Source organism: Podarcis muralis, chromosome 9 (genome assembly GCF_964188315.1).
Source record: "Podarcis muralis chromosome 9, rPodMur119.hap1.1, whole genome shotgun sequence".
Classification (NCBI taxonomy): domain Eukaryota; kingdom Metazoa; phylum Chordata; class Lepidosauria; order Squamata; family Lacertidae; genus Podarcis; species Podarcis muralis.
The window spans coordinates 60,060,651-60,081,199 of record NC_135663.1 but is presented as its reverse complement, the minus strand read 5'-3'; the positions used below and the strand labels follow the sequence as shown (position 1 = coordinate 60,081,199).

The following is a 20,549-nucleotide window of genomic DNA, read 5'->3' as shown; positions in this document are numbered from 1 at the left end:
TTTGCTGATGTACTAAGCACTAGAACCCCGCCCTTATGAGGCAACTTTATGATCTAAGATTCCACCCTTCCCAGGCCTCCAGTGCTGTGAGAATATTTTGCTCCACCTTTGTGGATGTTGGCAACTTCATTAATAAAAGACCAGTTTTACTGCATTTTTCTGTAATTAAAATACTATATATTTAAATAAACGCACGTGCATATACTTGGAAACGAACTCATTTCAGGATCACACTGTAAAAAAGGCATTTATCCATAAATTCCCACATTAACAAAAAATTATCCACATTGAAAATTGTGTGAATACTTTCTATATAATAATAAATGGCTAAGAATAATTCAAATTCAATATATTATATCTCTGGTGTACTTCTTAAGCATTGTGGTTAAATTAACTTCTTACTCTAAGAACACTGAAGAGCTAGCTAAAAGGAATGTACTGATAAAATATCTATTTTATTTCTGTTAGCCTTTCATTAGGCTGCTTTTTCTACTCAAGGTTGTGCAGTCTTTTCGCAGGGCCATCTCTAGTTCAGTGTTTCAGATCCAATATGATTATCAGGAGCATTCATTTTTGTGGCCGCTTCACTGGTTCTATATACTAGATGACTATTAATAAACAATTATATAAGCCAAATGTAAGAGTTGTATTCAAAGTTGTTCATAGAGTGGTAGACCCATTGAAATTAATATAGGTGACTGGTAATTTAAGTGGGTCAACCCTAAGTATGACTAACATCAGATGCAATCCTAAATGTGCATGCCCAAGGCCCTTTGCTTGAATTTATGTTTAATTTAGTTAAGATATTTTTCTACCACCCTTCAATAGAAACAACAGCACAGGTTATTGCCTTTGGTGGATTGCTTTGCTATATTTATTACACAGTATGCCAACTAAATGCAACAAATTCCATTGCTATGTATGGGCTGATGGGTTTTTTTAAACAAAAAAATTAATGTTGAATATATGCAAGGCAGAACCCTTGAACCTTGCTGCAAATTTGGCCATGAAAATATCTTCCCTTGCTGTAAACGACAGTGGTACCATCTACCTTACAGCACTGTAGCCCCCAGGATCCAGCCATTTCCACTCAGATTCCAAAAGTACATCCTTGCATATGATGTAGAAATCTGCCCTCTTTACAGCAGTGTGCCATGTCTGTCCTCCTCCTCCCACATCTTACCGTCTTGCAGCAGCCAGCTACAGCATTACAGTCTAGGCTTTGAGGGAAGATTGAGACATTTCTGTGCAGATACATTGCTAATACATCATAAGGTATCATTTGGACGCTGGTGGTGCTGTGGTCTAAACCATTGAGCCTCTTGGGCTTGCTGATCAGAAGGTCGACAGTTAGAATCCCCGCGACAGGGTGAGCTCCCATTGCTCTGTCCCAGCTCCTGCCAACCTAGCAATTTGAAACCACACCAGTGCAAGTAGATAAATAGGTACCGCTGCGGCAGGAAGGTAAACAGTGTTTCCATGCGCTCTTGTTTCTGTCATGGTGTTCCGTTGCGCCAGAAGTGGTTTAGTCATGCTGGCCACATGACCCGGAAAGCTGTCTGTGGACAAACACTGGCTCCCTCGGCCTGAAGCGAGATGAGCGCTGCAACCCCATTGACTGGACTTAACCATCCAGGGGTCCTTTACCTTTTTACCTAATATGTCATAAACACACATGGATCCTAATTTATAAAGGTGTTGTATTTTTAATATATAACTTCATAGAATGTATACAGTACTAAACAACCTATATTGTAGTGCAGCTTTTCCTTGCAACGTCTAGAAATACCTGAGGATGCTAAATTATACATTTGCATTTGTACTCATATTTTTGTGTAGAAAATGTGGCAACCATAGTAATCAAGCACCATCTAGTGGCAAGTGTTTATAGCGTCATTTACTCGGAATTAGTAATACGGTACAGTAAATCCTTATGTTACTCGAACACAAGCCATTTTCTAATTTGATTACAAAAATTGTATACTGTAGTTTGGTAATACTAAATTAGCTGTAGCAGCATATGAAATGATCTTCAAGAGCTTAATTGCCCCACTAGGACCTGCTCCCATTCTCTTGCTGTCAGATACCATCATTACAGCAGAACCATTTATTTTTCAGATTAAAAGGGTGAGTTGGAATGAATGTATTATAGACTTTGAAAATATTGTTGCTATAAAAGACATCAAAATTGTTACACACTTTTGTTCTAAGCTTAAAAATTAAGCACAATACTCTGTGAGAGTGTGTCTATGTTGGAGAGCGGGGGAGCCCTGGATTTTGGAGTTTTAAATATCAATCTCAGTAACCTATTTATGTGTGTATATAGTATAAGTTACCTATAGTTATATTATCAATTCTAAAAGTGGAAATCAGTCTGTAAAGTGGGGCTATAAAGACCATGGACCTGTTTTTGAACTCCAAAAGTCCATTTAAAATAATTAAAATGTGACAATATCCCTGTGATTATACAGCAATCCCAAGAAGTCCCTTTACCCCATTGACCTGATATATAGCAGAACTATCATTGCTTTGCCTTGTAAGCAGATGACAACCCTAAACCTTAAATGAAATGCAGGCAAGCAGGCATCTCTTCAACATAAACTAGATGTTTTCTTTATCTCTAAATGATGGAAGAATTAATGGTTTCTTTCTTAAGAGAGTACACTTTAGGGCTTCCTCTTTCCTCTTACCTCACTGGTCCCATTAGTGTTTTACAAGTCTGTCTTGCTTCATGACAACTGAAGATCAAGATAGATCATGATTTTTAAATAATTACCCAAGGAGAATGAGAGGGATATTCACAACCATCTGGCATTGAACATTTGACCAGACAAAACTTACATTACAAGACCTTTTGAGACATCTGGGAATAAAAAGTAGAAATTCAATTATTGGAGACACATAATTATATACACATCACTTTTCCCTCAATTATAGTATTTCATGTCAGATAAGATGAATGGTAATGTTAAGCAGGTCTGTTTGACATTACAGATGGCAAAAAGTTTTTCTAAGGAGGTTCCCCCTATTTATCATGCAAGTGTTTTCATTTTGTTCTCTGAAAAGCTAATGAGAGCTAAAGTTAATGTGAGCTTTATATGAGGCAAAAGATCATGAACAGGTTTAGTTGTCAATTGGTGATGTATTATATGTTTCTGATGCTTTCCTGCAACCTTCTAAAATCTAGACCAATGTCTGAAAGTGGAATTTTATCTCATGTATTACAGGATGAAATCTATGTATTTATAGAAAAAATGTCATATATAAACAGGATCCAGCATAATTTTAATTATAATTTTGTAACACAATCCTAAACAGGAACCTCTTTGCTTGCAGAGACAAAGGATCTGTGATATGCATGCAATGTTTTTGAGTTTGTCAACTGCTTCCTTTAACCCTTTATGTTACTTGTAGCTCTTAAATGTGACACAATTGTTTTATAGGTTTGGGGGGGTCAATCTGGATGACACTCAATGGTTCCTTCCAGATATATGATCCTGTAGAGGGGATGGTAAACTCTATAAGAGGACACCAGCCAAACCAGTTTCCTTTGTTAAGGCAATAGAATAATCTTAGCCAACCAGTTAAGTATTTCCATTAACATTAGAAAGAGGCTGCCCTGTCGCCATAGAGTCAAATGGGAGTAACCCCTGCTCACTTAGTAGGAAGCTACCTCAACTTGAAAGGTAGAAGAATATTAGCCAGTGTTAAGTGTGTGAGGTTGGGCTACTGCTGGAGGCTGGAGACAGAGAGGTGTGTCTGCTCTGTGCTGTACCCAAAGCTGAGTTTGGGCAAGATCAGCTGGAGTGTGATTGCTGTGAACCCCTTCATCCTATGCTCAGGTTGTATATATGTGTAAAGAAAGACATATATCCTAAAGGTAGCACAGTCTCCACTGAACTTCATTCCAAGGAAACCAAACATGGGGTAAACGCAGGAACCCCTAGAGTCTCTCACTGGTCTGAGATTGGGATGCACAAATCAATATACAGTGGTACCTTGGTTGTCAAACTTAATCCATTCAGGGAGTCCGTTTGACTTCCAGAACTGTTTGAAAACCAAGGCACAGCTTCCAGTTGGCTGCAGGAGCTTCCTGCACTCAATCGGAAGCTACAGAAGCTGCGTCAGATGTTCGCCTTCCCAAAAATACTAGGAAACCGGAACAGTCACTTCCGGGTTTGCTGCGTTTGGGAGCCGATTTGTTCGGGAGCTAAGCCATTCAACAACCAAGGTACCACTGTAAATGACTATCAAGCCTGTTGTCCTGGCAAGTACTACACTTCTGTCACTAGAGGTCAGATTATACATAGTTATGCATACTTGAAACTCTACACAGAAAAAAATAATCCTCAATATAAAACCATTCATGTGTGTTAACTAACTCTGAAAGTATCACAAAGTTTCCTAAATTTATTAATGAATTTAAGCTCCCAGGGTGGAGAGAAGTATTTGACAAGGATATAGTGGCATAGTAGCATCACTTTCAGTTTTCCTTTGGCAGTCTTGTGACCTACTGTTGAACTATGACTAGATTATTGTTACATTCCCCCAATCTTTGAGTGGTGAGAGATTTCAGAGGGTGACAGCAGGTTTGGTTGCTGTAGAATGAAGGCCACCGGAGATGGTTTTGTCCTTCCGATGGCTGAGTTCAAATAATGTGGGCTAGCTTCTGCTAAAAGTGTTTTGTTTTGTTTTTTAGCTTATGAAATTATTATAGACACCTTGCTGAACATGTACTTTCTCCCTAATAGATGTGATATGCATATGATTCCATCCAGATTAGGGTACTGTAAAGTGCTTCATGCGGGCATGCCTTTAAAAGAGTGTTAGGAAAGTTCATCTGGTTCTAGGCTGAGAATTTGAAGAAGGAATACATGTTTGTATCTCACCAATACTTACCGTAAGTACAGTAATGTCATTGGCTTCCACTTTGTTTCCAGGCTCAAGTTAAAATGTTGGTTCTGAGCTATAAGCAATCCTCAGTTTCCCACCACTCATAGTAAAGGAGTTGCAGCCTGGACCACTATTCTTGCTTCTCCAGACCCCCATTTCATGCTTGGCCCTTGTTCTAAGGTAGGTGTAGGGAACTTTTAGCCCTCCAAATATTGCTGAAAGACAACTCCCGTCATCCCTGGCCCATTGGCCACACTGGCTGGAGATGATAGGAGTTGTACTTCAACATCTGGAGGAACAAAGCTGAAGTTAGTGGCACCTTTTAGGCTTTGGATGAACTCATTTTTAGTAGGCTAGATATTTAATGGCTATTTAACTTGATTAGCCAGACTCCTTAATTGTGATACAGTACTCTTTTTAGTCTTAATGATTTTAACTACTGTTATGTTTCTTTGGTTCTTATTTGATGGTTTTATTAAGTCATATAATCATTTTAATTACAGCATATTAAAAGCTGCCTTGGTTGGCTTTGTTGAATAGCAAGGTATAAATATTTTAAATGAAATCACTGATAATGAAAGCGTTGAAGAGTGCCTGAGAAGAAGAAAATGTTAGGTTAATTTTTTAATATAGTTTGGAGAGGGGAAGATCTAATTATTAATAATAATAATAATAAATATTAAATTGTTCAAGTAGCCAGACAAGTACCATGATGGTCCTAAGTATGGGTTCTTAGTATAAGAAATAAAGCTGCTCTGTTCCAGAGGTCCTAAGTATGGGTTCTTAGTATAAGAAATAAAGCTGCTCTGTTCCAGAGGGCAAATGGATGGGACTCCCATCCATAGTTAGAAGAACAAAAGTCAGAACCTCTGTGTGTATGTGTGTGCGCACGTGCGTGAGAGAGAGAGAGAGAGAGAGAGAGAGAGCACACTGGGCTAGAAGCAGGCTACAGGGAAAAGCCTGAGAAGGAAAGACATGCTTGAATCCAAGGCTGTAGCTATTGGAGAAGCAATACCTTCTGGGCACCACAGACTCAGTATATATGTGTATATATGTGTAAAAAAGCCATATATCATAAGACTACCACTGTCTTTTTTGGTCCCTCATTCTGAGCGCCTGGCAGCTTGCACCTCTTTAATGAAATCCAAGCCTTCATACACAGTTCCCCATCTAGAAGAATAGCACAGAAAGGATCACAGAATGCAGCACAGACTGAATCTTTTGTGAAATTATTAAGAATGTGGCTAAATACTGACCTCAACACACCTAAATTTACTTCTTGGCTCTGAAATGATGGAATACAGCTGATGTGGGAAAGAGAATATAACATTCTGTTTACTAGGATTTATGAACATGTTCTGTTGTTGTACAGCACGATGGGAACAAAAGCATTGTATTCCTGTGATTGTACACATCTTAAAATGCTATGCCAAAATGATCAAGAAAGCCAAACCCTTGGTGGAAGAATCAAAGGCAGAGCTTGCTTTTATTTTTAGTGAAGAATGTTGCCATATTTTCCTTACAAGATTTCCCAGCAGAAACAATGTGGGTTGGCTGGCAGGAATTAGGTGTTTCCTCTGGGTTAGGTTCCTACTATTGTTAATGAGTGAACTGTTAATGGAATGATCCATTTCTTGTCATGCTACATATATCTGCTACCAAACACATGCCTATGTTTAAAAACACAAGGACAGGACTGTTCTTTACAGACTTCTTTATTTCTCATAACATTGCAGCATAAAGACACGAGCCATCCATACATTTTTCAATAAAGTTCTTGTTAGCTTATTAAAGCTTTTATGGGGTGCCAAGTATAGAAATATTTTCCCATTTAAAAGCTCTCTCTCTCCTTCCCTGCAAGTTTTGTGTGCATGTGTGCGTGTCCTAGCAGCAGGGTTAAATTATACTCATAATTTCCACTTATGTAAGAGTGAATACCAAAATTCCAATGCCTTTCAATTCATTGCTCAGAACACTGAAAGCCAGGAGCATATTTACTTGATAGAATGCAACAAAAAGCCTACAGACCGCATCTCTATGGCTCTGCGTATGTTGCTAGACTACAGGTCCCATCATTCCTGAGCAGCGGTTATGCTGGGAAACATAGAAATTAGGCAGCAAAGCCTTGTTTTGAGCAAGTCCAGCTATGAAGTAAGCTGGCTCTGCTTTCTTAAGAAGAAACAGGCAACAACTTGGGAAGTAAGTTAAAAAATATATAATTTTTGTACTTATATTCATGCATTGGTTCACAACCATGGCAGCAGCAAATCTATGCAGACAAAATACTTATATTTACAGTCTAACCAGCTTCAGGCTGGTGATGGGTTTCTCTGAAGCACTAGCCCCTCAACTGAATCTGACTCAGCAGCTACAGTCCCCGGTTTGGTGGGTTCAGTTCAAGGGTGTCAAGGAGACTCAGTGGGTTCCTTGTTTTGGTATTGGGGTCCAGCCCAGGGCTTTTAAAATCTGCATTCTTGGACCTTCTGACTCAGCTGGCCCTTTGCCCACTCTGTCAATATTCAGGTTACCCAGGAAAGGGTTCCCAAAGGTGTATAAGCTTCCACCCTGCCTTCTCCCAGGGCCTATTTCGACACCTCAATGGCCCATGTTTATTGTGCCCGCTTTTCAATTATAGTGAGCGATCTATCCAGTATAGGGTGAGAAATGCCATATATTAATGCTTATCCTCAAAGGAACATGCCGCCACAACCATGAAAGCCCAAAAGTCTGCTCTGATGTAAGCAAAATTACGTCGTAGCTTAAGTGGTTCCGACTACCCCATTTGGGGACTCTTGAATCAAGCCTAGGATCAAGGATGAGCTACAGTGGTACCTCGGGTTACATACACTTCAGGTTACAGACTCCGCTAACCCAGAAATAGTGCTTCAGGTTAAGAACTTTGCTTCAGGATTAGAACAGAAATCGTGCTCCGGCAGCGCGGCAGCAGCAGGAGGCCCCATTAGCTAAAGTGGTGCTTCAGGTTAAGAAGAGTTTCATGTTAAGTACGGACCTCCGGAACGAATTAAGTACTTAACCCGAGGTACCACTGTATAAACAGGTGACCGTTGTTTGAGGAGGTGAAAATCTAATGGAAAGGGTTATGAGTTTGGACTGTTCCAGAGAGTGGGCCAACTGATGGTTCAGATAGGCCGGCTTCTGTGAGTTGCATCCTCTTCCATCTTTTCAGGCTCAAGACCACACAATTTGAAGCAGCTTTCCTCCACATCTTACCCTACACCCACACCAGAGGTACCAACTTGAAAAACATGGGGTGGAGGGGTAGGCAAGCCCTACCTCACATAATCGATCACATGAGACACACACACACACACACAATTTAAATGACAATGCCCAACTTGGGGAGTGGGTTTCTAGTCCCCTCAAATATTTTATTGGGGGAGCACGAAAGGACCTCGGGCCCCTAGGAGTCGTCTCCTATGACCCGCACCATCCGCACGCGCGAAACGCTCTTTTGCGCGGAGCGCCTCCAGGAGGCGCCATGACTGCGCCGGCGGGAAACCCAAGCGCTGGCTTTCGGCAGCCTGCAAGCGCGGCGAGCGAAGACCTCGGAGCCGCCGCTGCCGCTTCCTTTTTCCTACGCTTCAAGAAACCTCCTCCTCCTCTTCTTCCTCCTCCTCCAACTGCTCGGGCGGCGTGTGCAAGGGAGAGGGCGAGGGGACGGGAGGAAAGCGGCTGCCCGCTTCGGTGAGCTGAGGGGGACGGACACGGCGGAGCTCCCTCGCTCACGCCCGCCTTCCACCTCTCTCAGGAGCCGCACTTTCGGCTCCCTGTCGCGGGCGCCGGCCGGAGCCATCTTCGGGTAAGAGCAGCTCGACGGCGGCGCTCGGCTCCTCCCCTTTCACAACTACCTACAGTACTTCTTAGCGCTACAAGTCGGCGAGGAGACCGGTCGGCTTCGGGTTGCCGCCTTGGACCGGCGTCGGGCAGCGGCTCTGTAAGTCGAAAGTCTTCACCTGTTACCTCAGGTCCTTCTTTTTTTAAGTGTGTGTTTGTGTGTTAAATAAGTCCCAGCGAGCAGTGTTTCCCAAACTTGGGTCTCCAGTGCTTTTTTTTGGGGGGGGGGGAAGGGAACACGACTACAATTCCCATGATCCCTGCCCCCTGGTCCTGCTAGCTAGGGATGGTGGGAGTTGTAGTCCAAACAAACAGCGGGAGACCCAAGTTCGGGGAAACCCTGGACTAGAGGGAAGTTCTGCTGATCAGAGGAAGGAAAACTCTAAGGAGATCAGTCATACCCCCTATTTTCAATCTCACTATCTGTGCACGTCGCTCAAGATCCGCCTGAGAGAGATTGAATTCACAAGTTACGTGCCTGACTCGGCTTGCGAAACGAGAGCGGGATAGTGAAGTAACTGCGGGCGCAACCTTGGGGATAGTAGGACGTTCTGCTCCTCCGTTCGCGTTTATTATCCCCGTGGCTGCGATGCAAACAATCGGTGGCATTTAATATCCGGCCTGGGGTTCATTCGAGGGCCGGGCTGTGTGGAAGGGCAGCAGGGTGCAGGAGGGGTGAGGATGTTTGACAAAGGGCTGAGGAGACCAAGGTTCAGTTTCCTAGCTGGCTAGGAAGCTCAATGGGTCATTCGCAAGCTCTTGGCCCAAACCTGTCTCACTGGATTGTTGTGAAGATAAAAGGGGGTGAGGAGACAATGAATGACAGGAATGGGACCGCCAAATGTTCGCTGGACTCCCAAGTCCCACCATCCCCAGCCAGTATGGTGAATGGTCAGGGGTGATGTGAGTTAGCATTGCCGTTTCAGTCCCAGGTTGCAAATTCTTTCCTGGCATTTTCGGAGTTTTAAGCAAGGCAACCAGGCAAGTGGGCTAGTGCGTTGTGTTTTTCTGGGAGTACTGAAGGGTTTGCAGTACCAGCACCTTTCCATCCCCCCCATTGTTAAAAGAGTGGCACTTAACTATAACAACTTCATGGTGAGTACCAATACCTTTTAAAAAAAGAAAGCACTGCAAGTGGCTCTTTACAAACCTGATGCAACCACATTTTGGGACTGTGTGTGTGTGTGTGTGTGTGTTTAGGTCTTCTATACCTTCCTGACATGACTGCCCTTGGCTTTCCACCTTGGCTAGGGAAGCTATACTTTGCTGGCACAATATTCTGGGAGGGCCTTTCATATGAGAGCTCAAGACGGACATTATACATGATATGGAGAAAGCAGTGTTAGAAACTGAGATATGAAAACTAGGAGCTAAATGGCACCTTAAAACCTAGGTTATTCGTGTCGCAACGGAATGTCTAGGCACGCTTTTTTAATAACCAGACTACAAAGCTGAAAATGAATGAACTGCAGCTAAAATCTTATATTAATTTTTCACGTGATTTAGTCCTCATCTGAAGACTGCAAAAACAAAGCCATACTTCCCCTGTCCACCCCCTAATATTCTTATGAGGGTCCCTTCTTCAGTCCTCAGACAGTGGCTGAAAGTGGGGAGGCAGAAAAAGCTCCTCCTTTTGTTCTAGCAGTGGCAGTTTTAATCTGAAATCTTAGGCGCAGTACTGCTCCCAGAGCTCAGAAACTGCTCACATTAATGAAATTCCCTGTCACAAAACGGGCCTAGAATAAGGGGAGTTTCGAATGCTGGGAGAAAGTGAAGAGAGAGATTTTTTTCCTTCTTTCATAATGCTGGAACACAGGACTACCCAATCAAGCTGAATGTTAGAAGATTCAAAACAAGCAAATGAAAGTACAGCGCAAAGTTAAAACTATAAAATTCACTCCCACCTTCTTGATTAGCTTTAGAAAAGGATTATACAACTTCACGGAGGATAAGCCTTCTGGAGGTCTGTTCTTAACCTGAAACTGTTCTTAACCTGAAGCTTCACTTTAGCTAATGGGGCCTTCTGCTGCCGCGCCGCCAGAGTATGATTTCTATTCTTATCCTGAAGCAAAGTTCTTAACCTGAAGCACTATTTCTGGGTTAGTGGAGTCTGTAACCTGAAGCGTATGTAACCTGAAGTGTATGTAACCCGAGGTACCACTGTATTATGTTTCCATTAGATGTATAAATGACCTGATTCAGCATAAGGCAGCTTTCTTTGCACTGTTGGAGGCATTATGCTTCTGCATGCCAGTTTATGGGAATCACAAGTATTGGGAGAATACAGTGCCAGTGTGATCCTTCCATCCCAAACTGGTTTTTTGCACATGGCATATTGTGTCCCATCCTTTCACTTTCTGCCATATTAAAGTGGCAGCAACTGCTGCAGGAGGAGGTGCTGAAAAGGCCATTTTGGCTTCTCCGGAAAAGTTGTGACAATGTGTTTCAATAAAATATTAAAGGCTGCAATTTAAAGAAGCAATATTCATGCACAGAAAAACTACAAATACAACTACAACTTTTACCACAGCAGTTTCCACTGCTGATGAGACAAGTTAGCTTTAAAAGGCAGTTTGGCTTTTAGTAGTAGTAAGTGCTGACCTGACAGTGTCAAACACAGTTTCAGTTATCTTCACAGTACTCCCTTCCCGTGTGCAAATTGCCTCTATTGGTTGCTGTAAAAATGCTCTGACAATTTAGCTACTAATGGGTTTATATGTCACTAATAAGTTGCTGAAGCATTCTTTGACCAGTTTCATCTAAGAAACTGGCTTAATCTTTCTTGGCATACCAGCCCACACATTTCTTTGTCAATCATTTATGATCTACAAGGAAAAGGAAAATAAGAAACTTTTCTAAAGCTAGCCCTAACCACTGAAAAGGGTGTTAAAAACAATCTCATGTATACTTTTCGTTTTAAAATTTACACAGTAGATCACTCTACTGGCGGCTAACATATTGAGGTTGAATCTTGACAAGACAGAAGTATTGTTTTTGGGGGACAGGAGGCGGGTGGGTGTGGAGGACTCCCTGGTCCTAAATGGGGTAACTATGCCCCTGAAGGACCAGGTGTGCAGCCTGGGAGTCATTTTGGACACGCAGCTGTCCATGGAGGTGCAGGTCAATTCTGTGTCCAGAGCAGCTGTTTACCAGCTCCATCTGGTATGCAGGCTGAGACCCTATCTGCCTGCGGACTGCCTCGCCAGAGTGGTGCATGCTCTGGTTATCTCTCGCTTGGACTACTGCAATGCGCTCTGCGTGGGGCTACCTTTGAAGGTGACCCGGAAACTACAAATAATCCAGAATGCGGCAGCTAGACTGGTGACTAGGAGCAGCCGCCGAGACCGCATAACACCAGTCTTGAAAGACCTACATTGGTTCCCAGTACATTTCTGAGCACAATTCAAAGTGTTGGTGCAGACCTTTAAAGCCCTAAACGGCCTCGGTCCAGTATATCTGAAGGAGCGTCTCCACCCCCATCATTCTACCCGGAGCCTGAGGTCCAGCGCCAAGGGCCTTCTGGCAGTTCCCTCACTGCGAGAAGCCAAGTTACAGGGAACCAGGCAGAGGTCCTTCTCGGTAGTGGCACCCGCCCTATGGAACACCCTCCCACCAGATGTCAAAGAGAACAACAACTACCAGGCTTTTAGAAGACATCTGAAGGCAGCCCTGTTTATGGAAGCTTTTAATCTTTGATGCGTTACTGTATTTTAATATTTTGTTGGAAGCCGTCCAGAGTGTCTGGGGAAGTCCAGCCAGATGGGCGGGGTATAAATAAATTATTATTATTATTATTATTATTATTATTATTATTATTATTATTATTATTATTATTATTTTACTACTCTGTAGTTCTTTTATAATAGTGTCACCTGCATAGTGGTAAACAATGTCCCCAAATTTATCCAATTTCTGCCACTTACCATTTACAGCACTGTGGGTGGCAGGAAGAGCCCAGGAAAATCAAATGAATCCTTCACATGGGATCCTTTGTTGCCCTAGCAGTTGTTAACTTGTTGGCATAAAAGAGGTCCCAAGCAAAAACTGACCCAGAGAAACAGATAAAATACCTTTCTTATGGCACATCATTTATGGCTTCTCAGACACATTGTCACGTATGATGCAGTTGAGATTCCTGCATTACAGGGGGTTAGACTGGATAACCCTCAGAGTCCCTCCCAACTCTACAATTCTAAATTTCTATGATTAATCTGAATTTGGGTTGAGGTAGAAAAATATTCCATAAAACTTCCTACATCTGTTTTTAATTTTCTTTTAAAGAATTACCATATTGGGATAAAAAAAGTGCTTATACAGTACATGATATATGCAGGCTTATTTGGGGCATTCTTCAACACTGGAATTCATCTTGGAGTGAAAAAATAAACCATAAAATTGCCCACGTTTGTTTTTCTTGAAGAAATAGAGGGAGTTGTAGAGGGAATAGGTCTCCCTGTGATTGATAGGATTCTAAATCTCCCTAACAGAAAAGGTTGAAAGTCTGGGAGTTGTTTTTGCTTTTGTTCCAACCCTGCTCTTTGGTAAGTTGGTTGCCAGAGTAGCTAAAATGCTTTCTTTCTGCTCTGTTTGTTGCAATGCCTTGACCTTTCTGGAGTAGAGAGGAACTTGCAATACTAATCTATGCTTTCTTAACTTCCAAGCAACGCACTCTGTATGGGGCCATTCTTGAAAACAACTCAGGGGTTTTAGCTAGTGCAAAATGTTGCCACACATCTCCTTACATATAGGGAACAGCAGAGTCGTATACAGTCAGTCTTGCTTTAGCAGCACCAACTGGCACTATGGTTCAGTTCAAGTTGCTGCTTAGCTATAAAACCTTTCATGGTTGGCATCCAATGGATGGTGCCACCTGTCCCCTACTGCAACTTCAGTCCACCCGTTAGCAATGCTGTTGCCTTTGATTGTACCTTCAAAATCTATGATTGTTCTCAGGCTCTTCTCTGAGTCCTTACTCCACACGAACTAGAATTTGTTGTAGAGACTTTAGGAAGGGAACTCAGGCAGGGGCAGATCAAGTGACAGTACTTTTTCTGTGCTGGCCCCACCACTGTAGAGCTCTCTCCCCTGAGATATATTATCAGCTTCTCAGTGCTTCTTTTCTGAAAAAATGTTTAGGGGTACTCTCATTTTGACTCAAGAAAATTACCATTTTATAGTTCAAACTGGGAAAAATAAAGACAGTAAATGGACAAAAGTACAAAGATTCACCAAATGTTTAGGGGTATGTGTACCCCTGTGTCCCCCCCAGGAAAAAGGACTAAGCTTCCTCGTTGGTAGTATTAGGATAGGATAGCTCTCCTCAGACCCTGAGGTTCTGGGTCCCAGTTTTCCATTCCATCAGGATATGAGGTAAAGGTAAAGGGACCCCTGACCATTAGGTCCAGTTGTGGCCGACTCTGGGGTTGCGGCGCTCATCTCGCTTTATTGGCTGAGGGAGCCGGCGTACAGCTTCAGGGTCATGTGGCCAGCATGACTAAGCTGCTTCTGGCGAACACGGAAATGCCATTTACCTTCCCGCCGGAGCAGTACCTATTTATCTACTTTCACTTGACATGCTTTCTAACTTCAAGGTTGGCAGGAGCTGGGGCCAAACAATGGGAGCTCACCCCGTTGCAGGGATTCGAACCACTGACCTTCCGATCGGCAAGCCCTAGGCTCTGTGGTTTAAACCACACATATATTTTTAGGCTTTATTTTAATGAGATAGTTTTATAAGCAGTAGACTCAGTAGTCCTAGCTGGCTGTGATATATTGATCTGAAATGTTTTAACTGCTGCTTCTGTAACTGTGATTATGTTGTTTACATATTGTATGGTTTTAAACTGATTTAATTTCTATAAGCTGCTGTTCTGAGCAGCACGTTTCTTTCCAAACTGGCCTGCCAGCAAGTTTTAATACCACAGATACTACTTCTTTCACATCTCTTTGGCCTCTAGATTGTTAGTTTCAGGACCAAAAAGTACATTTGCAGGGTCATCTTTGGCCCAGAGGCCTCTATTTGCTGAGCCAAATTTAGGTTTTATTTTCACATGACTACAGATGGAATTAAGAAAGTGCTGATTTAAGCCTCATGCGCAAAAAGGCCCCTTGTCCATTTTTTGGTGGTAAATCATGTAAATCTAGCTTCCAAACAAAACCATTTCAAAATTAAAGGCATAGTGTATGCTGCTACAGTGGTACCTTGGAAGTCAAATGAAATCCGTTCCAGAAATTTGTTTGACTTCCAAAACGTTCAGAAACCAAGGCGTGGCTTCTGATTGGCAGCAGGAAGCTCCTGCAGCCAATCAGAAGCCGTGGAAGCCCCATCGGACATTCGGGTTCCAAAGAACATTTGCAAACTGGAACACTCCCAGGTTTGTGGTGTTTGGGAGCCAAAACATTCGACTCGCAAGGCTTTCGGGATCCAGCGTACGACTGTATCATTGTTGAATCTAATGCCATACAAGAAAATCAGCATTATACCAACCAAGTATGTAGTGACCAGTGTTGAAGTAGGATTTGGCTGCCACTATGGTTTGCTTCTGTATGTGAAGGGGTGGGTGGGTGGCTATCTTATCCTTGGCTTCAGGCGCTAAAATGTGGGCCAGCAGGGCCTGCCCAAGACATATCCCACTAGAGGTCACTGTCCCTGAGTCTCAATCCAGCACTGCCCACTGCTTGCACCCTCCCTCCACCACAAAAGCAGATTTATAGTCCCATTGTCATCATGGTCGTTTCAAAATAAGAAGCCAACCTTTCACTTGAGTATTGCATATGGAGGGTGGGTAGGCAGCTACTGCAGGTGGTGGTCCAGAGCTGAGCAGGAACATCATTAGTGAGCCATGCTGCAACTCATCCCCATGTTGCCAAGCCCAGACACTTTAAATATTTTCAAAATGTCATTTTGTATTCTACGAAAGGAGGGGAGGGAAACTTTTAAAGCCTCTTGCTGCCCTGCCACACTTCTGGAGTGTGGGAGAGTGTTGTTGTAGTCCTTTAATACCTCCAAAACACCTGAGTGTAAGAAGAGTCTGCTGGGTCAGACCAATGATTGTCTAGTCCAACATCTTGTTTCCCCCAGTGGCCTCTGGGAAGTCTGCAAACGGAACACGAAGCCCAAGCCTCCCCCTGTTTTTCTCCCATCCCAGCAACTGGAGGTTGGATATAGCCATAATGTCTAAGAGTGATTGATAATTCATCCTCCATGGGTTTCTCAACTCCATCTTTAATGACTGCTAAACTTGTGGCAGCCAGTTCCATACCCTGTGTGAAGAAATACTTCCACCAGTCTGTCTTGAATCACCTGTGCAATGAATTTAATTAAATATCCAGAGTATTAGGTATTAAATATTTCTCTCTAGTCAGTTTCTTCAAGCTTTGCATTATATTATAAACCTCTTAGCATATAACTACTTTTTTTACCTGCTAAAAGTTCCAAAGGTAGACTTTCCTCATTTTGGTTGCCCTTATCTGTACCCTTTGTAGTTCCACTACTAGTACTGTATGCAGTATTCCAAATGTGGTCATACCAAAGATTCATATAAAGATATTAAAATACTGGCAGTTTTATTCCTGATCCTCTTCCAAAAATGCCAGCAAGATAATCCCCTTTCCCTGCAGGGCTCTACAACCCTTTCCTCACCTTTCCCCTGTTTTGTGTATTCATTCTTCCATCATTTGGTAACTCGCCACACAGATTGGGTAGTGAGTGATTTTTCTGCATAATACTGCTAACTGTGTGAGGGTAAGGCTCTTGCTGGTGGTGCAGATCAGATTTAGCCCAAATGCCGCACAGTTGCCTTAAACAGTTTTTTTAAAAAATACATCTGGAAAGGCACATAGGTATGTAGGTATTTTGTGGATATTCTTATGATTATGTAGTGTCTGAAGCATATACCATAACCAGAAAGGTTCAAATGCTAACATTTAGTTACAGTCATACCTTGGACGTCAAATGCCTTGCGATTCGAACGTTTTGGCTCCCAAACGCCGCAAACCCAGAAGTGAGTGTTCCGGTTTATGAACGTTCTTTGGAACCCGAATGTCTGACGGGGCTTCCATTGCTTCTGATTGGCTGCAGGAGCCATATCTTGGTTTCCGAATGTTTTGGAAGTCGAACGGACTTTCGAAATGGATTCCGTTTTACTTCCAAAGTACGACTGTATTGCTTGATTGTAGTAAGACCCCTAACTAAGCATTTACAAGAAATATGAAAATTGCCAATAAAAACAACTAATTTTTAAAAAGATAATTAAAACAAACAGTAAAAGAAATTTAAATGCATCATCATTTATGTATATGGTTTGGCTAAACAAAAATGTTTTAAGCAGGCACCTTATTCTGGGGTTTTAATTTTGTGTTTTTCTTAGTTTTTGAGCTTTCAGAGGAGCACCAAGCTTGGACTTGTGCATGATTAATATGCTGCTATCATTTGTTGATGTATTATTGTCTTGCCTATTAAAAAAGAAAGAAAAAGAAATCCAAGCTGGCTATGTTGAATATTAGCACAAAACGTAACCAACTATACTCTAAGCTTGGAATGAAAGATTTGTCTGGTTATTAATTTACAATCCATGTGTAGTTTGTTGACTGGTTTGTTTCTACGTTTTGTCCCTTTCTTGACTACTGTCTTTCTCATTCTCTCTCCTTCAACTCATCTCTTTGATTTTCTATTATTTGCATCTCTCTGGACCATCCCTTCTTCCATCTCTTTGTTCCTGTTTCCACCACCACCACCCTGGCACCTATCTACTGATTCATTAAAATTATATGCTTCCCTTCCTTTAAAAAGTTCGAGGTAAACTAAGGTAACAGTAAGCTAAAACAAATAAACTAAAACAGCATAATACACAAAGATACAATGCAGCCACTGAAAGAATTAGGCAATAGAAACAATTCTCACTGTTTTCATTATGGAGCAAGTTTAAAACAACAGTGATGCAGGACAGGAAATGAGAACCATTCATGGGCATCCTAAACAGGTAGCTTTTAGCAACCGTTAAAGAGGGAGCAAGATGAGCTTCACTAATGGAGGGGATCCTAACTTTCGGTGTTTGCAGCTAAGGAAGCTAGCCTGGCAAGATGTGAGAGGGAATTTTCAAAGACAAAATTTGCCCCCCCCCCCCAATATTTCTTACATTCACAATATTTTTATTTTGCATTTTTAAACAGATCTTCTCAGTAGGTATCCGTAGAAATAGAGGTTGTTGTTGTTGTTTTGTGCCCCCTCAGCTCAGTGCCCTGTGTATGGGAATCACCCGCACCTCCCTAAATTGGCACTGTTGGTCTCAACTAAGAATACACACCTGGGTCTGTGGAGAAGAACTTAGCAGGCTCAAATGGGAGAAATATCCCATTCAAATATCCTGGTTCCAAGCCATGAAGGACTTTAAAGATCATCACCATTTCTGATATGAACCTGGAAACAAATTGGAACTTGACCAGTGATTTCAGTAAGGAAGTCACACACTCCTTATGCTTATTTAAAAAACAATTACATTAATAGGTGTGTTCCGGATTAACAACCCAGAATTTGGAACCAATATCACTATCTGGACACTCTTCAAAGGCAACTCTATGGAGAGTACACAAGAGCAGTCCAGATGTGATGTAATGTGTGCCACCTAGCCTGATTTGCAGCTAGGGTATATGTGCCACCCAGGGACGCGGGTGGCGCTGTGGGTTAAACCACAGAGCCTAGGACTTGCCGATCAGAAGGTTGGTGGTTCGAATCCCCGCAACGGGGTGAGCTCCCGTTGCTCGGTCCCTGCTCCTGCCAACCTAGTAGTTCGAAAGCACGTCAAAGTGCAAGTAGATAAATAGATACCGCTCCGGTGGGAAGGTAAACGGCGTTTCCGTGCGCTGCTCTGGTTCGCCAGAAGCGGCTTAGTCATGCTACATGACCCGGAAGCTGTACGCTGGCTCCCTCGGCCAGTAAAGCGAGATGAGCACCGCAACCCCAGAGTCGGTCACGACTGGACCTAATGGTCAGGGGTCCCTTTACCTTTATATGTGCCACCTAGCCAGATTTGCAGTCCTCATAAATAAGCATACTTGGTACATTGACTGCAGTTAAGCAAAGGCTCCGTTGGTCACAGCTGACGCCTGGGCATTTAGGGACAATGCTAAGTCCAGAAGAACCTTACATTCCTTTCTATGATCTTAGACCATGGGTTCTTCCAGCTTTTTTCCCCTCTAGGCCCTTTGATTTGCATCACCTTCTATAGGATCTGAACAGTCAATGGCAACTGGAGATCTGACTGCTTACGCTACTCTCCTGTAGCATTAGAACATCTCATCCAATCACTTCTTACAACCATCTCAAAAAAAACCCTTAGCCTATTATAGTGGAGATGGCATTCTAGAAACCTTTTGTTCTTGGCCAGTTTTTCTGCAGATAGGTTTTATATGAACAAAATAAAGACATATTAATTGGGGGTGGGGAGGGGAACGCCGCACAATAATTTTAAATTGGCGTATATTTTGCATGTTGTGGATGTAGAATTCCCAAATTTCACTTCAGCATATGGAGGTTAAAATGCTGCAGTTTGTAACAATCTAAATACAACACTTTATATGCTCCTATTTAAGAGATTAGCAAATAGATGCTGAGCCATCACAGGCAGTTTTCATATGGGCGCTCAGATAGCTAAACCACTGGTGTCCGTCTTGAGAAGGGCTTCCTCTCTCTACTGCTTGTTACTTCCTCTTTCTCATAGTCACAGGGTATGCTGGTGGTTTCCCCCCTCCTCCTCTGTGGGTTATTTTTTTTCTTACTCCCTGTTTTTTCCTGATTGCCTTTCATCTCAGTCTCGGTTCCCTTGAGGCTTGATCCTCTTTGTCCATGTGCTTCGTCTGTTGGTCACTTTATGGAGTGAGCTGAAGAAGAATAATTTCATGAGACTGATTTCCTGCTAGAGAGAGAGAGCGATCCTATTCCATATAGTTTCCTGCAGTGGGCACAGAATCGCCCCTCCATTTGTGCAGCTGCCATGACGTGCTGGATCAGAGACCAATGGAAGAGAAAAAGGGCAGGCAAAAAGGTGGGTGAGGCAGCAGTGGTATTACGATAGCAGTTTTTAAAAATCTGGCCCGTACAATTACTGTGCATTCCTATAAGCATTTTATGTTCTTTTCTCTCTGCCTTTCAATAACAAAAGCTTGGCCAGATCATCATGGCCAAATTAGACATGCTGGGGCCATCATTTGTGTGTCTACTTATAAAGTGGGGCGAGGGCTCAGTCTAGATACACACCATAAGCTTAAAGTAAATCTGTCCCCCCAAATAATCCTGAAACTGTAATTTATCCCCCAGAGCTACAGTTCCCAGCACCCTTAACCAACAGTGGTCTATATGTAACTTAATGGAATACTTAAAACAGTTAAACAAGGGCAGGGACACTGAGCTCTCATGTGTGCGCAAATTACTTAATACGCCTCTCAGTCCATTTCGCCAATCATGTTTTTCTCTTCCTTGGCTCTGATACAAGTGAGCTGGGAATTCAGAACTGTGGCTGGAGCAATGGACTAAATGAGGAGAGGTAAAATGCAGGAGCGGGGGAAGGTTTAACGACTTTCTCCTACAGACTACTTTTACTGTTAAAAATAAAACATAGGCACTGCTTTATTTGCGAGTAGGAGAGATACACGGATGAAAAGAGCCAGGGGTTTGTCGCTGTCATGTTCGCTTTGATCCTGAAACGCCTACACGTATCTGACTTTTGGTAAAATGAATTCCTATATTTTCCAACATAATGTCACTGGGATCAGGGACATATAATGGCTGAAACATGTAAGAATGG

General features: G+C 42.5%; 1 protein-coding gene across 3 annotated transcripts in view; it reads left to right on the top strand.

The window, feature by feature from the left end:
* Window positions 1-8,414: 8,414 nt before the first annotated feature.
* Window positions 8,415-20,549, top strand: part of TEC (tec protein tyrosine kinase) — a 60,718-nt gene continuing 48,583 nt past the window's right edge. The window contains exon 1 of one of the 3 annotated variants that reach the window (XM_028745126.2): window positions 8,415-8,713. Coding sequence is in view for 1 of the 3 variants with exons in the window: in XM_077934350.1 (XP_077790476.1) it covers window positions 19,740-19,790 (51 nt within the window). In the remaining 2 variants the exon portion in view is untranslated. Of the gene's footprint in view, window positions 8,849-19,605; window positions 19,791-20,549 lie in introns of those variants that run through there. The other 2 variants (XM_028745125.2, XM_077934350.1) reach the window with 2 other exon arrangements.